At 38.5% G+C, this 22,011-nt stretch overlaps 1 protein-coding gene across 1 annotated transcript in view; it reads right to left on the bottom strand.

The window, feature by feature from the left end:
* Positions 1 to 8,759: 8,759 nt before the first annotated feature.
* LOC121943399 (MAM domain-containing glycosylphosphatidylinositol anchor protein 1) overlaps positions 8,760 to 22,011 on the bottom strand; it is a 203,372-nt gene continuing 190,120 nt past the window's right edge. The window contains exons 17-18 of the mRNA XM_042486927.1: positions 17,461 to 17,578; positions 8,760 to 10,227 (exon numbers count right to left, since the gene is read on the bottom strand). Of these exons, the coding sequence (XP_042342861.1) occupies positions 10,142 to 10,227; positions 17,461 to 17,578 (204 nt within the window). The 3' untranslated portion in view covers positions 8,760 to 10,141. The remainder of the gene's footprint in view (positions 10,228 to 17,460; positions 17,579 to 22,011) is intronic.

Below are 22,011 nucleotides of genomic sequence, written 5' to 3'. Positions count from 1 at the left end.
GACTACCTTTGTCTAAGAGAAACTTGGCTTCATTGTAATATTCCAACAAACATAAACGTCCCTGGCTAAGTCTGCTATAGAAAGAACAGATCATCTGGCAGGGGAGGTTACATTCCCATCTACTTAAAAGACACATTTAAAAAGAAGTGAATTACAACTAAACTCTGCTCTTAAATGTCTTGCTCTGAATATAGTTTTATCACCTCAGTCTAATTTTAATATTGCCTTTTTGGATAATCCTCCATCACACAATGTTTCTTTTTATAATGATATGCAAGAGCTAATGAAAATACTTGATTTCTATACTGACACTATTATATATGGGGATTATAATATTAAATGACTAGACAAGCAAAACGAACAGAAATTGAAAATAATCATTTCTACATACAGTTTCCAACAAATTGTCAGTACCCCTACAAGAATAACTGGAAATAGCAGAACATTAACTGATCTAATATTCACCAATAGAGAAGAATGGATAACAAAAATATATAATCTAATAACAGGATTCTCTGACCATAACATAACTTTGGCTGTGAGCTGCCAAAGATCCAAAAATGGGAATAACCAAAGATAAAATTAGACAGTTGGAAAATGATATTAAAGATATGAACTGGGACAAGTCTTTGCAAATGGATGCAAAGACCCAGTTGTTGTTGTTCACAAAGGAAGACTCGCCTACGTTGGTTAAATAGCAAAATCTTTTCACTCATGAAAAAAAAGAGATCTTGCTCTTAAAAATGCACTATCAAGTGGAATGTCCACAAAATGTATTTTATACAAAAGTCTTAGAAATAAAGTGATAATAGATTAAAGAAAGGCAAAGGCTTCATATTAAATCAAATCAAATCAGCTTTCATACTCTGAGCAGTTTGGGTTTCGACATAAACACTCTACAGAAACAGCAACTTGTTTTTTTGTTGAAAATGTGAAGCACTTAGTGGATAGGTAATGTTGTGGTGGCAATGTTTCTTGACCTAAAGAAGGCATTCGACACTGCCAACCACTACATCCTTTATCAAAGCTGACTAAATTTATATTCTCCAAGCAAGATTTTAGCTGGTTGGCTTCTTACCTAAAGTCGAGAGAGCAATGTGTAAAGATAGACTCAAAAAAGTCTGCTCTCAGACAAAATAAAATGGGCATCCCCAAAGTTCAACATTAGGCCCACTGATTTTTAGTTCTTTTTATTAACAATCTGCCTGAAAGTCCGGGGGCTGGTTGCCAGCTTCATGCTGATGATAAAGTTATCTAGCCTCAGCAAAGACAACAAATGAGGCACATTAGATATTATCATTACATGTGAACAGAGTATGTAAGTGACAAATTTTTATAAAAAATTTCATCCATCAAACTGATTTTTAAATGTCTTCAAAATTTAGACCCGGACATTTCATGCAAATTTGTCAGCAGGCAAAATGGTAGGAACACTACAGGCACAGCAAGGGGTAATTGTAAAATTGTGCATCGGAAGACCTCCTTGGGGCAGTCAGCCTTTTCTATAAAAGTCTCTAAATTATGGAACACACTACCAATAAAAAATTAACACAAGATACTAAGATTTTTAACAAAAGTGATGTGAGCATTCTTAACTCTTCTATAAGGTGAGTGTTATAACTGTATGTAACATTGATATTGGTGTATTTTTATTTTATTTTTTGTTTGTTTTTGTTGGGTTTTTTTTTTAATGTTTTTTCACTGTCACTGTATATTGTACTTCTATATATGTACGTAAATGTACACCTTTTGTCTTATTTTTACCATAGCTGTTATTAAATGTGAAACATCAGTTACTACAGCTTGTTTCTAACAGGCAGAAGTTGTACCATGTGTATTCGCATGTTCCCTATCAGATAAATTATAAATGAATAAATTAATATTACCATATATTGAAAATAAATAGGTAAAAGAAATTTTTAATAATCCTGAGTGAGAATCCAAATGTCAGAGGTATTTCTCAGGAGCAAAGTTTGGATGCTATCATTATGAACCCTGCATAGTCTTTGAATCAACAGGCGCAGTAGCAAAGCCCTTCTTCTGTCTTCTTACAAGTGTAAGGCAACTAGAGTCACAGGCTCAGTAAGAAATCCCACCTCCCCAGTGTCAAACACAACAAATGAAGGAGAACAGTGCAGCTCTGAACCATTCAGCCCAATTCCCTCTACCCTGCGCTTCACTAAGAGGCGGCTCAGAGTAGAAAGCACACATTAATTAGACCTCTATCTGTACATCTCTGCCTCACTCAATTGAGAGAGGAGGAGAGAGAGTGAAAAGAGATGAGAAGGGCCGAAGAGAAAAAGAGCTGTGTGTAAGTACATGTCTCTCATGTCTAATTCTGTGCATGTAAGCCTACACCAGTTACTTCTTTTTCTCTAGTTTTCTCTGATTTAACTATGCCTTATGAGAAAGACATATAGAAGCACAATCAAAGATATAAAATCAAATATAAATGGAAGGTAGCAAAAAAGGAGGGTGGAGCTTGTGTGTATGTGTGTGTGAGTGAAATTGTGAGAGGGAACAGCTATGTCTCAGCTAGACTTTGAAGTTTATTCTGAGAGGAGAGAGCTCTCTTACCAGAAGTCAAAGGTCAAAACGTACAACAAACAACTTGAGCAAGAATAGCTGAAAACTCAGGTATGTGACACCTATCACTTTTCCCAGCTCTCCAGACTGAAGCAAGCATACTGAACAGGAGCAGACTGTTACAAGAAGGTCAAAACTAGACAGGTTCTTTATACTGTCTGTATATTTTTGGCCTGTATCTATTTCAGTTGTTTTGGAACAGAAAAAGGAGACAATGATGGAAGAAAAATGACAAAAAGCTGAGAGGAAAAGACAACAACAGAGTGGGAGAAACAGAAAGAAATTGAAAAATACATTTACAGCTAGTGTTAATGTCAACACAAGTGAGAAGATAATCAGGCGCCATCGGAGTGTAAATGAGTTCCGATTATTGCATTCGTTGTGATGGTATGACTTTGTGGTGACATCCTATGCCAAGGTGCTGAAAGATGGGAGAAAGCCATTCGTGTGACTTCCATGTACACATCTCACAAATTAGGAATGCATGAGCTGGCAGCTTTGGCAGTAAAGTCATTAGCGAGCAAGCGCTGAAATTTGTTTAGCAATTTATTCATTCCTGAGGATTCTCATTAATCGTATGTTGCCACCATGACACGTGTGATCTATCACATCCACTCTGAACACAGAGCATTAAGGTCACGTCCACATAAAATACATGATAACAAAAATTATTGATAATTTTTTAAATCACAATGAAAGTTTCAAAAGTTAATTGCGATTAAACACCCTTTTTTTAATCACCTGTTTTCAGTCCCATTATTTTGCATTACAAAGCTGTTCCTTACGTCTTCTTGCTTCAAATGATACCAGTATCATTACACTGGCTTTTATACTCAGCCCAGTACAGTGTCTAAAAGATAGGAATGTTGGCCAGCAATTGTGATTTAAAAAAAAACAAACCCAAACAACAATTTCCAAATCACATTGCTGTTAAAACACAGCCCTAATTTGAAAATGTATAATAAATATCTACTTGTTTCTAAATCAAACCGGGAAAGCTACTTATATCTTTGATGATCTGTGTACTACTTGTTTTTTTTTTGTGAAGTCCAAACACATTGGTCTATTAACCAACATGAGTTATAAAGTGTGTGTAGTGATTAGGCACATGTAACACTTCCATAATTACCCCCCTGCTGTTGTGATGCATTTTCTAGCAACAAAGGTTGCACCAGGCAGCATCTCAGGCAGTCTGTCTCAGCACTGATCTGCAACACTTAGCCAGATTGAATCACAGTCATTTCATGGTATAAACCGAGTCATTCTTGAAATCATACATACAGATGTTACTGTAAATAGCTCTAGGACATTTGTGATGTACTCCACTGCTGGCAATGATCTGGCATTAGAATAGTAGTTTCAGAAAGGTAGCTGGAAAAAATATTGATTGTACTATTGTTTACAATGACATCAAGACAAAAAATGGAAGAAAGAAAGAATTACTTATATCGACAGCCCTGACTGTAGATTAGTTTACTGTAAAGACTGTGAACACAGGACACCCTTGCCTGGCTTTGTCCAAAATTAGAAAACTGGCCTCCCAGCACCTCTTTCAGGGGGCTCACTAATGAACAAAATCTGAAGTGTAAAAACAACATGTAAGTTAGGTTCTACAGGGGGTTAATGAGCCTGGACTATTTCTTGGCTTGGAAAAGTACATTTTCGAAGTCTCCGCTGGTTGCCTGGCAACCTCACTGTGACAACAAGGCTACAGAAGGTTACTCCACCCAAGCCAAGGAACTGCCCGGCACATTTCTTGGCTTGGAAGGGGTAATACATGAATGACTGTGTTATGAATGAACTCTCTTATCTCTAATGTCTGGTGTATCGGAAGGTATTGATGTTTGATGTGTTCATTCTAAACAAAAATTCTGTTCAAACTAAGAACTTGTTATTGAAAATATCCATCAAAGTCAAAATGCAAAACACGATACAAGCAATGTCAAGGGCATCCCAAACCAACCAGCGGCAATATAACCCTAACAGTAAGCCATGCAAAGAAGATGATGCTGAAGCCTTAGAAGCCTGAATAAAGCTATAACCAGAAGGCTTCCTGAAACAGTGACCTCTAAGCACATTCTGACACCTCTGTTCCTTACTTTAGTGGAAAAGTAACTTTACATTTATGCATAAACATGTAAATAGTCCTGTTAGCATTTTAGGTCAGTTTCTACTGACCTAAAATGCAGTGTATGTGTGGCCAAAAATGCATTAAAAAACCTATGATTTCAAATTTACCAGTATACCTGTAAACTAGGCCTTAGAGTCAGGCTAGCCATTTCCTTTTGCCTCTGGTGTTTATGCTAATTAGGATAGCTAGCTGTAGCTGTGTATTTTATGTACAGACATGAGAGTGACATTGAACTTCTCATTTCACTGCAGAGACAGAATACATGTTTCCCAAATATAGATTTGCTTTTCATACAAGAGCAACTCCTGCAAAAAACACTTACTGAACCTGTTTGTTTCATCAATGTTTATTTATACCTTTCTGAGTCATATTTCAAATATATTTTTCCTCTAAAATACTTAAGTACATGACAGAGATATACAACACCCAGCACTGTTTGAGACCCCTCTCCCTTGTCTTTCCACGAAAGGTGCATTTCACATCTTTTGTTCCAAAATGGATCAATACATAGACTGGTGTATGCTGTAAAAGCTGACAGTCAGCATGTGCACTATCATTGTGGCCAATGCACTGTTTCCCAAAACTTTCTTAATGCCAAGACAAAGCTTGTCACAGTGAGATACATTAGTCAGGTGAGCCCTAAAAAGAGTCATTTTAAAGGTTTTAAGGCTTTTTACTTTGAAGCTGCTAGGTGAACAATGGTTCCACAGAAGACAGAGACACCTTTGTGTAAAGATGTGCCAGATGTTGATCATAAAGTATAATTTTTCAGAATTATTTTATTTTTATTAATCAATTCATTTTGACCTTGTTTTTGGGAAACCAGGGCAAGGGCCACAGCGTATTGTGGAAAAGGTCCAGTCTGTAAAACAAGGCTGTAATACCCTCATTAGGTTTTAAGTAACATCACAGGGAAGCATTACCCAAGAGTGTTACCAGCATTTAGACACTGATTATTTCACAATGTCTGTTTACCCAAAAAACAAACAAAATACGAAACAAAACAGAACAGAACTTTTGAACATGTACCTTATTTATTACTGTTGCCAGGAGGAGTACTTGATCTATTGCCACACAGTTGCTCAGCGTATTGGCAGGTTTTGCAGTTAAGGAGGGGACAGAGGCTGAAGACTTCCAGACAGACTCTTTCAGGTCAATTCCAATCAATTCAACAGTATTCAGTCCTGTAGGTGGACAATTAACAGTCGCTTTGTCATTCCAGTTGTTGTTATCTATCTGTATATGTACTGTATGTGTGTGTACATGTGCAGCTCTACAGGGGCTCAGTAAGCAAATGAACGGGCATGTTGCTAATAGGAAGTGGAAATGACCAAGTTGCTCACATTAAATCGACACAAACAAGATCCCACAATGATGTACTTTTTGGGGAGACTACACTGAGCACTGGTGCTTTACTGACTTAACCCAAATTAGAGAATGTCAACTGAAATAGACCTTTCAAATATTACATTTTGGAATAAGACTCTTTTTTATTTAGGTAGATTCACTGTGTCCTCTACCTGATAAGATAAAGTCAAACTGGTTGGGTCATTTTCAAGACTAATTCATGTGGTGAACATTTAACTAGTTGTCTTATCTTTGGTTTGTCTTTATCAAAACAATTTAAAACTGGATTTGAAATCAAATTAATCTGGGATTGCCTTCAGTGGGCCCAGCAGACACTAAGTGGTTTTTAACTGTTGGACAACAAAACATTGTTTTTGCTAAAGAAAAGTCACAGAAAGTGATTAAACTGAACCTCTGTTTGGTTCTATTTACAAATAACTTTTGATTGACCTTCATTCTTCTCTTTCACTAAAAAATATCAGTCATAGTCATTCCATTTCTGTTCTACAGTTGTGCTACACATCTCACTGTGCTTAGTCACAGCACTGCATGTCAAACCACGACACATTCTTATTATTGAAAAAAAGCTTTTCATTTTGTTGCTTTTTTAAATTTTTAAACAAATGAGGCAGATGAAGTTATTTTCTACTCGAACAATAAATGTCACTTTCAGCATGTGAATTTATTATGAAAGATATATGCAAACCTTGCTTTGCACATGTCCTAGACATGGCATTAGCAAAATGAAGAGTTGCTACAGGTGTGATTACACCTCTAAATGTCATGATATGGTAACAGATGAAGCATTATTAAAATAGTTTGTATGGGAACAAAACCAAACACAAATACAGTTGCTTGATTTACATTCTCTTGAAAACACTGTTTCCCAGTTGGACTGTCATCTACTGGGAATCAAGCACAGCTTATGATGACTCAGAGTTGTCTGTAGTGTGCAAATTTGGAGGAATTTTGTTGATGCTTTTTTTCTTTTTCTTTGCTCAATCAGTCAACACAACAGTAACAGAAATGCTCAGCAGTGGGTTGAATTATTTGCACTTGTGTATGTAACTCTTTGATATTCAGAAATTATACATTGTCTTCCTTTTAAATATTGTAATAAAAAGCCAAAACAACCAAAGTGTGTCAGTATTGGGAAATATAACAAAGGCTACAGACAATACTTGTTAAGATTCCAGAGTATTATGTCTGTTAATTTGCTGATGAAAATGCAATGACAACAACCGTTTCTGCTGTTTCTACTACCATTGAAATATGTGGCAGTATGAGGGATGATTCAACAGTTAGCAGGGTAAAATGCCATGCACACCAATGCTTTATGATATTTCTAAAACGTATTTCATACTATATCAGTAACATATTGACCCATACTGTGCTGCTTTAATGCTGAATAATGTTAAGCTGATATAAATGCATGTAGCCAACACCCTTAGCCACATAAGCTGCTAGAATTGGAGGTGTTGCAATGAATACCTAAAAACAACCTTTTTGCCCAGTTGTGTTTTGAGAAGATGACAGGGGCATTTTGAGGAGAATATTTTTTAAAAAAGGAAACATTTTCAGCATTAGAGTATATGACTGCAAAATGAATAAATTACATTTACAGGAAAGCATGTCACTCAAATTCCTTTTCTAAAATAGTTTGTGTCGTTCAGGTACAGTTTGCCATCATGTGAACTCAACGAACCAAAGCAAATTCATGATGACAGAGTTAAAGCTAAGATACAAGAGCAGTGAAGGTTTGCTTACAGTAGGTTTCAAACGGTTTCCATGATCTTATGATACACGACTATCAGAGGAGCTTCACAAATTTCTCCCACATGACGTATGCAGCTTTGTGTTAGCTAAAAGCTGGCAATGATACAGTGTGATTTTCCATACATACATCAGTGCCAATTTAAAATGGGAAATGTCACTTACACCAGACTGGGGCAAGTCAATTAGGCACATTATGTCTGTATGTTATGTATTATTTCTGATTATAAAATCAATAATACAATATGTACCGACCACAAAAAAAAACAACTAACAAAACAAAAAAAAAGTGCAATTATCAAATGAGAGTGACATAGCATACAAAAGTACACAATGACTGATTAAGATGTAACGCGCATGATACGGAAGCAGATCAGCATACACAAGTAGATCAGTTACTGGAGCAGGACGGTCAAAGTGGAGCTGTCTTCATTTAAGTTGCCACACAATGCAAACATACTGACTGTCCCATGAAAGATTCACATAGCTACAGCTTTAATTATTGAATTTTTATGAATGGTGAATACAATGGTTATTATAAATCAAAACTGATGACAGAAGTACCCATGTGTTTTGACAAGATATTGCCCTCAAAGCAATCACAAACTATTGTATATAGATCTATAGATATGAGTATTGCTTAACTTTAACAATCATATCTATGTGATTATGAAAAACTGTTTACACTACAGACATTCAACGTTATTTAAACAATGACAGAGAATCTGATATGCAATCCACGCTGCACACCCGCCAGATACTGACAATCTTCTTCATCTTTCACTCGTGTGAAAGAAGTGTATGGGGAATTCATACATAACATTCAATAACCTGTAGAGAAAGAACTAAACTTACTCCAGGCTCTTTTCTGCCCTCACATACCACATTGTGTTTTGCTCTTCATTAGAGACATGTCCAGCTTTTCCGTCGTTGTTGATCAATACGGATCATCTCAGTCATGGTGTCCAGTGATGGGAAGTTCATGGTAAGGGAGCAGAAATACGAAAACTGCATCTAGCATCCATGGTTTTCCTTTTGGGTCATTCAGAGATGAGACATGTATTTGAGGCAGAGGGTGAGCTGACTGCCTGGCTGCGATGTCAGCAAGGAAAACGATGTATTTGTATGTGTCTGTGTGTGTTCACTATGTGTGAAGAAAAGTTGAGGTTTCTATCCAGGTAACTTGGGTCATCCTCACATTTCCCTCCCCGTGCTCAATTCTGGACCACAAATCATCTTCTCTTCTTCTCATAAATATTAATATAATACTTAATTACCCATTGCCCTTGACCCCTTATAACGCCTTTAACAAAACAAAACAAAAAAAAAGCAAAATATCAAAAAGGTATAGGTCTGACAAATTGCAACATCACATAATAGGTAGAATAAAACCCAAAGGATCAGCAGAGGTTGTATAAATGTTGTGCTTCTTTAATTTCACTTTGTAAAGTCCTCCACTGTCCTAGTTGTGTTTTAGTTTAAACTTTGTTATATTTAATATATAGAGAGATAAATGTACACGTATAATCCGCACTGAGGTTCGTCTCTTGTGGCAAGCAGAGGGCAAGCAGAGAGGCTACCAGGAGCAAACTTCTTTTTCCCTCTGTTTCTGGTTCGTTATCTCCTCAGAATTTATCCGGTTATCATTCATTCATTTATCAGTGTTCTTCTCTTGGTCCATCTCTTTGTCATTCAGTAGCTCCCATGGTCCTGAAGGTTGGGACAGAGGGGAGATGGTCCTTGGGAGAAAGAAGGATTTTACCCACTTTCTCTCTCTCACTCTTTCACTTTCTTCCTGGAATTCCTGTTCCCTCGTTTTATTCCCTCAGGTCCTTTGTCATCTTTGGTAGAGTGTCCGACACTTTGGTGTGTCTGGGGAATAGGGTGGAGGGGCCGTTGAGGATTGCGGTCCAAGGGAGTGGAGATACATGAGAGGGTGCATGTATGGATGAAGGAAGTTGATGAAGGAGAGGAAACGGTGACAAAGTGACAAAGATCATTAAGTATGTTCACGTTAAATACAGTATGCGCGTCACTTGGTTATACTGAGTATCTAGGGGGGAAATGTTCAAAGAAAACAGAGAAGGAGAAACTAGACAAAGACTTTGTGTTACCATTAATCTAAGCAAGAAGGACGAGATGGATGCATGAAGGATAGAAAGACAATGAGGGGAGAGGGACAGACAGTTAGGGATTCAGAGAAGTAGAGGAGAGGACAGGGAGAAGGGTAGAGAGAGAAGAAGAAGAGCGCGAGTCAGGGCAGTGTCTGTCAATACAGACAGGTGGTGCTGCAGGAAGTGCTCATCATCTGTAGAGTAGCGACAGGAAGCAGGAGAGGCCAAAGGTAAGCCAGCTGGCCAATGGGAGTGAGTGTGATCCACCGATCAGAACTATGGAAACAGACAAAAAAAAAAGCGTCTTATTGCTTCCTACATAAAATACTGATGGATGCCTTGTTGCCAGGTTCTGCTGTTTATTCAGGACTCCAACTGGTTAAATGGTGACGTTCCCACAGACACGTGGATTACTCACTCTCCATCTGTCTTTTATTTTTGTAAAATACTTAAAATTAAAGGCGTGCCAAAAAATCATAAAAGCTTACACTAGCCATCAATTGCCCTAGAATTCATTAAACATTTTTTAAATATCAATAAACAATAACATAAAAACAGTATAAAAATTAATCAAATTTCTGATCATCTGTAGCACACAGAAATGTAAAATATGAACATTTGAAAGTTGACAGTACATTAAGATTTTTTAAACATCAATAAACAACAACAAGACAATTATGAAGAATAACTAACTGTATTATTGTTGTAAATCTGTACTGTGGGATTGAAGGATGAGCTGCTTAAAATCACCAGGCCTATGAAAAATCCACCTGGCGACTTGGTCACGTTTCTGCTGGTGGCATATACAATTCCTGCAGTGCATTTTTTGAATTTGCTTTGGAGTCTTGTGTCCCGGCAAGTCTGAACAAGGTCCACCCATCCAGTGCAATAGCTTGATCCGGGATGTTAGGGGTTAACCATGTCTCTGTCATAATATGCGCAGAGCAGTCTCTGATTTCCCATTGCTAAGTGAGCCTCAACCGCATGTCATCTACTTTATTCTCCTGTGACTGGACATTAGCCAGAAGAAGGCTTGGTAGAGGAACACCTCTTGGTCCAAGTCGGGTCAGCCTCGCCCTGATGCTGGCTCTTCTCTCTCTCTTCGTCTGGCGCTTTCGGTTTGGTTTCTCCCCTCTGATCTGACTGGCTGCTTGGCATATGCTATTGGTGGGGATCCTCTTGTGGTCTGCTGCATTCAGACCAAGCCCCACACAACTTTTTCCGATGCTGATAATGACTTCTCTATTGTAGAAAAGTCATTCTTCAGCAGAGGGGGGCATGGAGTCCAAAAAACAGAAAAATATGGCAAAAAAGAAGGAAGGATCTGAGGAGCTACTGGCTGCTGCATCTAGATACGCCGTAGTCATTTACATAAGTAGGTGAGGATTCTCTGACGCTTGCAACAGTGGCGAGACGTCCATCAACAGATGAAGAAAGAGAGACCAGAGATGCAACATGGGGATGTAACTTTTGGAATGAACACTTTTGTTCCTGGACCCAAGGAGGTACAGGGCTCCGCAGAGTCGAGGGCGCCCTACCTTGAGTGTCTGCTATTGCACCTTAAAAAGTTTGCCATACTAATTTATGACACTAATAAAGAACTGCCCTCAAAATACACCCGCTAAGTAAATCCATGATATACCTACATTTGCAGGGGTTAAAATGCCCTTTTGAAAATGACTGTATCCTCTTAGTTTATTTCAGCCGTCTTTCTGACTGTGAGCAGCCGCAACAGGTGTTTCTTTCAGAGGGAGATTTAGTGATTTCAAATGAGGTTTTTCCAGATGAGGTCAAACTATTAAAACCCACACAGTAAAAGTCCTACTATCAAATGTTTAATTAAAGTGAAAAGTGAAAGAGAGGAATTTTTAGCACAATGCACTTAAATTCACTTACTGCATGTTGATGGTGGAGCTTTCGATTCTAATGTGATGCTGAATACTTTAATGAATAATAACGTACTATATTTTAATTGTTATATTTTGTGATTAAAATTGAAATCTGCAGCATAACTTGTGACATGTCTTTGTCAAGTATTTGTTGTAGCATGTTTTCCTCTTAAGTGTAAGTAGTATAAGTATTATTGAGTTGCATATATTTTTAAGTGCATTGGAGGTCTTATGTACATTATTGACCACAATGAGTTAAAATAGCAATATAATTCAATATTTCTTTTCATATCTAAACATATATATATATGTGTGTGTGTGTGTGTGTGTGTGTGTGTCATCAAAGTACAAACTCTTCCTCCTGAACACACTGTATACTGTATTTATCAGAAGGTGTAAATGTGATGTATAATATTTTTGTCCCTTTTAAACTGCATTTTATAAATAACAATCTCACCTTGACATAACATTAACCATAGGCTAAGTAGATAACCGTACATGTATATATTTATCTCTTTGGCCTAAGGCTGTTTTTAAGCCTGAGGCTGACTGCAGAGGTATGTGAAATGAAAAAGCCCTGGTGTGGCAGAGAGTTTAGAGTTTTCTGTTGTGTAACAAGAAGCATTATTTGAACAATACCAAACCAGGTTACCAATGTTGAAAGCAGGATAAGGGTTGTAAAAAAAACAGGTCTGTGTTTTATGATCTCACGTGGAGAAAAGCGAGAGACTGTCAGGGAAGAAATAAAGAGTTGAGCGGAAAACGATGGACGGGGAAAGAGACAGAACCAAGAATGAGGGGGCGGATGAGTAAACAAGTAAGAGAAACAGAGATTCACCATTGAGATGCTTCACTTTGTCATGACAGCTTTGAGATATTAATGAGAAAAAGAAGTTGCAATCGATGTCATCATCACCAATATGTGATGGATTGTTTTTCTTCGATTTTTTCCCCTGCACATTGTTACTGTTTATGCGCAGTTTGAAGATGCAGTACACACGTCTTCTGAGGTGTGATTTGATTGTTCAGACCATTCACTGATAAGACTTCCTATTTATTTTGTTTTCTGTTAAAATCTTAAAATCCCACACAGAAGGAGCATACAAAAACACACTCATTCTCTTCTTTTACGTGCATACAGTGAACTCTCTCTTTTACTGTATGCACATTGTTACAAAAATGCAGAAACAAATCACACATGCATGCTGCTCAAAGACAGAGTTTCATTAATAAAAAGTAGGTATTGTATTAAAAAGATCAATATGATTTCATATCAAGGGTCCGTCCTCCAGGCAGAAAATCAATATTTATAATATAGCTTTGATCTGTACACCACACACACACACACACACACACACACACACCACACACACACACACACACACACAAAGATTACGGTATCCTATCTTGTCCTATCCTCGCTCTCTCTCTCTCTCTCTCTCTCTCTCTCTCTCTGTCTGTCTATCTATTTATCTATCTATCCATGCATTAAGTATTGTAAGGGAGCAGTGAATGATACAGATGTATACATCATACATCTATTGGCTCTGTAGTGGAATTAAAACGAAGTTGAAAGAAAATGGATTACTGTAGGGGTATAAAATGTATTTGTGTTTCACTGTACATGTGTGTATGTGGTGGGTGGTTCCCTGTATAGACAGTGCACTGGCATTTTCATCCACTCACATTCATCTGAGTCTCAACACCTGCTTCTTTTTGCTGCAGCTAACAACAACATCAACAAAAAACAAGCTGTCTGTTTAGCTAATGGTCTCCAAATGATCAGAGGTAGTCATAAATTCAAAATTACAACTAAAGCCTGGTATACAGTGTGATTTTGAGCTGTCCCAGATAAAAGATGCATAATGTGACAGGAAGAATATCGTCTGTTGTGGCTCTAAAATGGTGGTCCTACGTTGCACAGTGAGAGAGGTTCAAAAGTGGCAGTTGTCATGGTCTTGCAATCAATGACAGCCTGGGATAAAATTCTGAATGTCAGAATTTTGGGATAACCATCTCACTGTGTGACTGCTGTTAAGACCTACTTCTACTGACCAGTGAATAGAAATTAAGCATGAGCTGGATCTGTACAGTGCAACACTGTTAAGTGCTAGTAGATGGTAATCAATACTTTGACCTCTTTTTGCAAAATTGGCTTGCCAAGTTGGCCTTTTTTTCCTCTGCCACAACCGCATCCACATCCTCCTCCTCCTCCTCCTCCTCTTCTGTCTTTTTTTGTCACACATAAATGCCACTATAGCGAGGACTCGATTCATGTCAGAGGACATATTCCTTTATTTTTGGTGGACTGTAGGAAAACCGTGCCCCGTGCATTAACCTGAAGTAAATGTGTGTGCATGTGAGTGTGAGAATGCATATGCTATTGTTGTCATTTGTGAGCATCCCTGTGCATGTGTATGTGCCTACATATACAGTAAGTATGAAAAACCACTTGTATCAGTTAGTGTGTATGCATTGTGTGCATGAATGTGGGTGGCACATGTGATGTGTTGGCTGTGTGACACTGCCAGGCTCACCTACTCTCCCTCCAGATCATATGACATGCAGCGAGCAGCAGCAAAGTGTCATATTGTGCACTCTGGCTCAGAAACATACTGATTCTCTCTCTCACACACACAACAAGCCATATGACAACTTACTGATCAAAGCTCCTATTGATGTTATTTGCTGCTTTGTACTTGTGTATTCAAAAGCACTACCTCACCATGCATGTCTGTTTTAAGCTATTTGTCATTTAATTATCCTATCTATCTATCTATCTATCTATCTATCTATCTATCTATCTATCTACCATCTATCCATCCATCTAAAATACCTGTACCTATATGAAGAGCACCTTACCCAAGAAATTTGTTTCACACTCAAAAATGGAGCTAGTGTAAAAATTACCTTATGAGACTCCTCCACAAGACTTCCTATTCCATATTAGATTCTGCATTGAGTGTAATTTGTGGTATGAGTGACTTTGTGAGGTAAAGTGAGGATTAGAGAAGGATTAAACTCAATTTGTGATGAAAGGTATGATGAAATCAATGGAGTATGAGTTAGAGGAAAACGCAAACTCCAGAATCTGCACTCAAGACAGACGCATTTGTGTTTCTTTCAACAGCAAAGGCTCTTCAGTCGCCTGCCTGATAATAACCCATCTGTCAGCACTGGATGTCTCTGCCTTCACAAAACCTGCAGGACACACATGCACACGCCAAAACGCGCACACACGCAGAGCTCAAGAGCTTTCCTCTTCCTGTTTACACCTTCATCCATTATTCACTCCATCCGCCAGTGTCTTTACATGCACATATGTGCGAGATCGCACACATACGCAGGCGTCTCACAACTGGGGGTTGAAGAAGAAAAAGAAGGTAAAAGCAGGATGTTAATAATTCACTTTCTCATTTTTTGTGTTGTTTCCATGGCTCTAATGTTATTGTGTAGTATGTCCTAATAATAAAACCATGTTGCTACATTAAACCTTTTGTACTAAACTCTGTATACAACATCTATTACATGTCTGTCCTTTCTGGAAGTGGGTACCCCTCTGCTCTCTGTACCTAAGGTTTTTCCCTTTTTACTCAATTAAAAGGTGTTTTGACTTTTGTTTTAAATCAGAATTGAGGGTGCCGTTTTCTGCACAGATGGCAAATCCATGAGTCGTGTTGGACTATATGAACAAAATTAACATTACTTAATTAAAACTAGTAACTCTATTTGCACATAAAAATGTGGCTTAATTTTCATTAAAAGGGAGTCCACTACCCAGTGGCTAATGCCAAAATAACATGCAGTCAAATAAGTTAGCTGAATAAATGGTTAAAAGATCAGTTGTGTATTCTTTTATAGTAATGATAATTGCATGGTAGAATACACGTTTGATTCTTGTTCAGTTTCACAGTTTCAAGTGTCCTCATTTCACCTAACAGCAATGGCACTGTGCAACAAGAAAACGGTGCCAACTAGCTGTTGCCGTGCATGTCTGTAGACAGAGAGAAACCAATGAAGGCTATTACGAGAATTTAATGATGTTTATGCGGTGTGTGTGTGTGTGTGTGTGTGTGTGTGTGTGTGTGTGCGTGTTTGTATGCACGTCTTGGCTGGCAGAGGGCAGCTCTACTGTAGTTAAACTGCTGGCAGGTTTTAGTTTCATATTCTCTTTCTTCTTGCAGTTCTTGGACCTGTTTCTCTCACCATTTCTTTCTCCCTCTCTCTCCTCCTCATACACACAGACGGCACTAATACACACTCACACTTGAACACACTTTTGGTCACTGTCCGTCTTTGACCTTTTCTCTATCTGTGTCTCCTCTTCACACCCCTACCCTTTAGGCTATTCGAGTCTCTCTCCACATGCTTACATGGACATGCACTCACTCCCTGAAACTCACTTGTTTTTCTCTGCGGGTCACCCTGAAGGCAGAGTGGACCGTCACAAACAGTATTTAAAAGCAGCAAAATAGTATTCTGGTGTTCTATTTATAGGCAGAAACCTTGGCCTACCTTGTCGAGCATGTCAGCATGAGTTGGAGGAGAAATTATGGTATGGAGTAAAGTAACTCTCCTGGTGGACTGATGCGATTGAGTGGGGTGGCATAGCTAACCTATCGTTTGTTTTTTAATAAAAGCACCAAATTTGGTACAAATATAGCCTTTGTGTATCTAACTCCCTTGGATTTGTAATGCTGTAATGCATATTTGATTGGCTGAGTAGCGTCACAAGAGATGATTTAATGCATGCAATTGGTCTGTGAGTTTCCTGGTCCGCTAAACCAATGACACAGACACTGCACCTGTTAAAATAGACATCAAAATGGAATAATTCTCAATAATTTATCCATTTTATGAACCAGTTTCAGTGACAGAAACAATCTTTGGGAAAAATGTATTTGGCGTGTACTTTGAGTTTTTAGTTTGTCCCTTGTTCATTCACTAACATGGAGGGGTGGGCTATAGGACCTATACTGCAGTCAGATGCCAGGCTGTGGACGAGATTGAAAAGAGACACTTTGGTGGAGCTTTCATGTTATCGATCTTTATATACAGTCTATGAGTCCGACACAGAAGTAACCAATGAATTGCTGTGGATGGTGGTCAGCATTAAAACATATTTTAGCAACCTAAAAAAATCCTACCTTAAAAAAAAAAAATCTACAACAGATTTAGTGTATGCCATGTTAAGAGTATTTTCAAAACTTTACTTTCCGTCGGACAGCCATGTTTTAACGGGGAAGCTGTGAACGGCTTCAGTTCCGGATCTATGCTCTCTCTCTTCAAAGCCACTGGACTCAAAAACAATAATTTTAGCTCGCTGCACACAGGAGCAGCTGGTGTACCGCTGCCTCCATCAGTTAGTGTTTGTGTTATTGTGTGACTCTGATGAGTTTAAACTAACCACTTTAAAAGCCAAAAAAACCAAAAAAATAACTGATCAAGGCAGCTTTACACGAGCAATCACTCCTATTCTCAATAGAGTCTGGCTTTGAAGAGAGTGATATAATGGCTTCAGTTTCCCCAAATGTGCCTGCACACATATACAATACAGGAGGGGAAACACATAATCACAGATGCATTTTTGTGTTTCTCTGGGTGTTTATGTCTATCTTACCTGTCTTACCTGCGCTGGCTACAGTGTTCTCCTGCTTGCACTTCCCTATGGTGATGGACACGTCATCGATGGCAATATCCCCCTCGAAACTTGGGCCTCGGATTCCTTCAAACACAATCTGTTTAGGGAAGAGACAAAATGACAGATGGATGCTGGGTGAGTAAAGCATATGATACAATATCCTGTATACTGTTAAGTCCAAAACACAGCCATTGCACTGCTAGAATAAATTTGATTCAAATAAAAAACCTATGAGGAATTTTGTCTGAATAAAATTCTTGCTGAATGTACTAAAGAAATTGCTGTTTCCCAGTCTTAATATGGCTAAATAAAAAGGAATTTAATGATGAAACTTGTTTATTTTAGACTGAGCATAAAAGATCTCAAACTGGTCAAATGAATTAATTAAATGGCAATGCATTAAAAGTAAGACATTATGCTGAAACATTAATTAAAACAAACAGCAGAGTTAACAGAGTTAAGCAGGAGGTAGTACTCTTATTAAGTATTTAAAAGTTGTATTCTTATCCCATAATCGTTTATGGAGACACAACAACAAGCCCAAACAGGAGACTCATCTGAAAACTTTCCAGGCGACTTCCCCATCTTAGCCACCAGCCATCTGGTTTTGACTGACAGCCTAATTACTGTGGTGTACCAAGGCACCCAGCTAATCAAAAACCCAGCGAATTCTGTGTGGAATATGAGGAGGGAAAAAGCGAATAAACAAGGAAACTTTGTTGCTCTGAAATAACAACAAGGCGACTCTCTTGACTGTAGTTGTTATTGGCTTTAACTGCAGACTTTGGCGCTTTGTAATGTTTAATTTAATATATGATAGCCAAAGTGCTTGCTGTGTAATGATGTCTGAGGGATTTTCAATCCTGCAGTAATAATGGCTCATTTGATCTGTTAAGTGGTTTCTACAGAAATGCGCTGCATGCTGAAATCGGTGCGTGGGCTGGCACATATAACAATATTTTCTTTTTTTCTACATCTTCCAAACAGCTCCTGAGCAAGGCACTTAACTCATGAGTTATTCCAAACAGATAGAGGAGCAGGTGTGACTGTATGTATGAATGTGATGCTGCTGGAAAAACTGCCTGCATATATGCCTGTATACATACATAACAAGAGAGCAAGCAGGTGCATACATGGAGGGGTGCCAAATGTGCACGACTGGCCGCCCTTTAAGTCCTCCATCTGTTAAGACCAATGCACTCTGCAAGAGTATATACAGAGTGTTTACAGTAACCTGATGAACAAGCAGAACAGACCTGCCATCTATCTGTTTATTAATATATCAAGCTGCTATATGAAGAGGGGGCATCACTTAACCCAGTTCTGACACGCCACAGAGAAAAACCTGACCCAACTTCATGTTTTGAATCAAACACCACAGCAACCATCTTGCAATGCAAGGGCTTTCTATTACCTGTGTTTTAATCTGCAAGTGTTGCTGTTGGCGAACAGCGATGTCAGTTTGACATATCAAACAGAAATTCATGGGGCAGATACCGAAAACCTATTCATTGCCACAGACATGGAGCAGCTCGGCTGTGTGCATGTGAGGTAATTTCTCCAGTTCACCTTTGCAGCATAATCATGAAAAGCCAAATTACAGGTGAATAAAGACAGAAGGTGGAAATTGATCATTCTTTAAATGCTCTCAGTTGGATCGACCTCTGGCTCAGTTGTTGTAGCTCTTACTGGTGAATTGCCAGACATTGTTTGCCTGCCTGTGTGACCTCGACCAGCACAATGCAGGGTATGCCATGGCTGAAGACACAGCCTTGCTCCTCTCCTAAGCCAATACAAACTTGCATGTGTTTATACAAGTATCAATACAATTCAATAATTTTCCTGCTGTTTCTCTGTGTCTTGCACTGTCCTCCAAACAGAAAGCTCAATCAATTACATTCATAAAGGGGAGGGAAACACTAGAGCACTTCCACCTCTTTCCCTCATGCATTCCAATTAAGCCCCGAGCAAGAGATCTTCTTTGAATGGATAAATAAAAATAATTAGGAGAACCTTGAAGCTGATTGGGTGGTGTTGAGGGAGAAAGAAAAGAAGTGCAGTGGCACAGGCTGGATGGGTTTAGCTGGTCACCTCATTTGTGCAAAAGTCTTATTTGAATTACTTGGCAGAAGGGTAGCTGTGAGGGAAATTACGGGGTAGAGAAAAGAGACAAATTGGTCAAAAGGCCACGGTCATCTCATTTATAAACGCCACAGTGTTGATTCTTTACTGTGTGTCTGTGGTTAACATTTCGTTTTATGTATGTACTCTCCTCCTCGAGTCGTATTCTCTGTGTGCATTCGTGTCACTAAGAGAACCAGCCCAGCTCACTACGGGATCCCTATAGGCAACAACACCTACAGTGGCACTTAGCTGGAGCTACGCATGCCTGCCTCTGTGCACCCGCGAGCATGTCTGCATTAAAACAAGTCGAAGCACAGACACCAGATTGATGTATAATTAGACACGATGAAGGAAGCCCAGAGAATTACACCGGCCTTGACACACAAATCAGCGCAATAAAACAGCACAAATAACCGTCCTCCTACATAATCACACAATCACACTGAGCATAATAATTTAAAAAAGATAAAGATATCAAACAGAATGGCACAAAGCAATGTAATATCCTGCCATGCAATGCAGGATGGCAACATAATGATTCTGTGTGTTTATTTATTTTTTTCAGGAAAAGCTCAGGGAAACAGGCCTGTGCCCTTTCACTTTATGTTCACTGCTGACAGATCAAGCTGAAGTGTGAGTAGCCAATGCCAGCAGTGCCTCACACTTAAACATTACTGCTGGGCTCTGTGCTGAGGTGAAGTATATCTCAAACTTTCCCAACCATGAGAGTGGAAAGGTTGATTGATATACGGTCATGGAACATTTCAGGAGCAGTACTGACCTGATATTTTCCAGATATATTTTAGTTAAAAATATAAAGTACATAGGGTGCAATACATCATTATTTTTGAAGGCCTATGACCTGTGCCAAAAAATAAAGTATGAAGGGATATTTTTTTAAATGCACATGATAACTTGGACACCCAATTCTCTTTCTTGGGTCTTCAACAGTCTTGGGTCTCATAAAAAATAAAAATATAAATAAATAAATAAATATATACATACATAGGCTGCTATTAATAATAATAGTACTAACAATAATAATAACAACAAACTTTCTTCATGAAGCACTTTTCAAAACAAAATTACAAAGTGCTTTACAAGGTTGATCCCAGATTTAAAATATTGCAGGATTAAAGCAAATAAATCAGGCAATAGAACTGGTTAGCTAACAGTTATATACTCTAGTGTACGGACATTCTTGTGAGCCATAATGGTTAGCTAACCAGATCTATGCTGCTATTAATAATAATAGTACTAACAATAATAATAACAACAAACTTTCTTCATGAAGCACTTTTCAAAACAAAATTACAAAGTGCTTTACAAGGTTGATCCCAGATTTAAAATATTGCAGGATTAAAGCAAATAAATCAGGCAATAGAACTGGTTAGCTAACAGTTATATACTCTAGTGTACGGACATTCTTGTGAGCCATAATGGATTGCTGGATCGGACTTGGACACACTGTCCATCTTGGAAACCAGCTGCTAAAGTGCAGACTGGGGAGGCTAACACAACTAGCCATACTACAACTGCCACAGGCAAGCACAATTTGAAAAGAGAAAATTATTCAGAAAAAAAGTGCTAAGGGTTATGAGATTGTAGGATGTAAAATTGGCATTGTGGGCCATAAAGCCTGGTGCTTTATCTAATGTACGTGATATTTAACTTTGACTTTTAAACTAAAGAAACAACACACTGTTTCGGAATGGTAGACTACAAAAAAATTCTAAGTAGAAATCTCAAAATTCCCATTTCTTGTCATAACAGTGCGCAGTGTGTGAGAGTGTGTATGACGACACCTGAATTGAGATAGACAGCTTGTGTGTGTGTGTGTGTGTGTGTGTGTGTGTGTGTGTGTGTGTGTGTGACTACAGGATCAAAGGGTGTTCAGTAAAGTGTCAGGTTGGTGTTGTGAATGTGTCGTTTTGTCGAGGCTTGTAACCTTTAATGTTCCCATTGATGTGCTGTCCATATACCAGAGGGGACACAGCCGAGAAAGAGAGAGAGACAGACTGTGTGTGTGTGTGTGTGTGTGTGTGTGTGTGTGTGTGTGTGTGAGAGAGAGAGAGAGAGAGAGAGAGATGTACAGAGACAGCTTTGAAATACTGGTGCAGAAGAGAGTCAGTGTAGTGTGAGGCACACAAATGTGGGTTGGCCTGGTTTCCAACAAGCCCCCCAGGTACCAAACACTGCGAGGAACACAGATGGCCTCTGGGTAATCCACAGAGGAGCGAGTAGGGACACAAATAATCTACTACAACATGTTACATCTTTCTTTTTTTTTTGTAACTCCATTGATTTTATGTGTACATGTAATTTGTGCTTTTTAAGTTGGTTTCAGTGAACAACCAGCTTCAAGGCCAAAATACTGATTATTTTAGGTTTTAGACATGAAACGTG

The sequence above is a fragment of the Plectropomus leopardus genome, chromosome 1, assembly GCF_008729295.1.
Source record: "Plectropomus leopardus isolate mb chromosome 1, YSFRI_Pleo_2.0, whole genome shotgun sequence".
In the NCBI taxonomy this organism is placed as follows: Eukaryota; Metazoa; Chordata; class Actinopteri; order Perciformes; family Serranidae; genus Plectropomus; species Plectropomus leopardus.
Note: the sequence above shows the minus strand (reverse complement) of the source record. Positions and strands in the feature narration are given on the sequence as shown.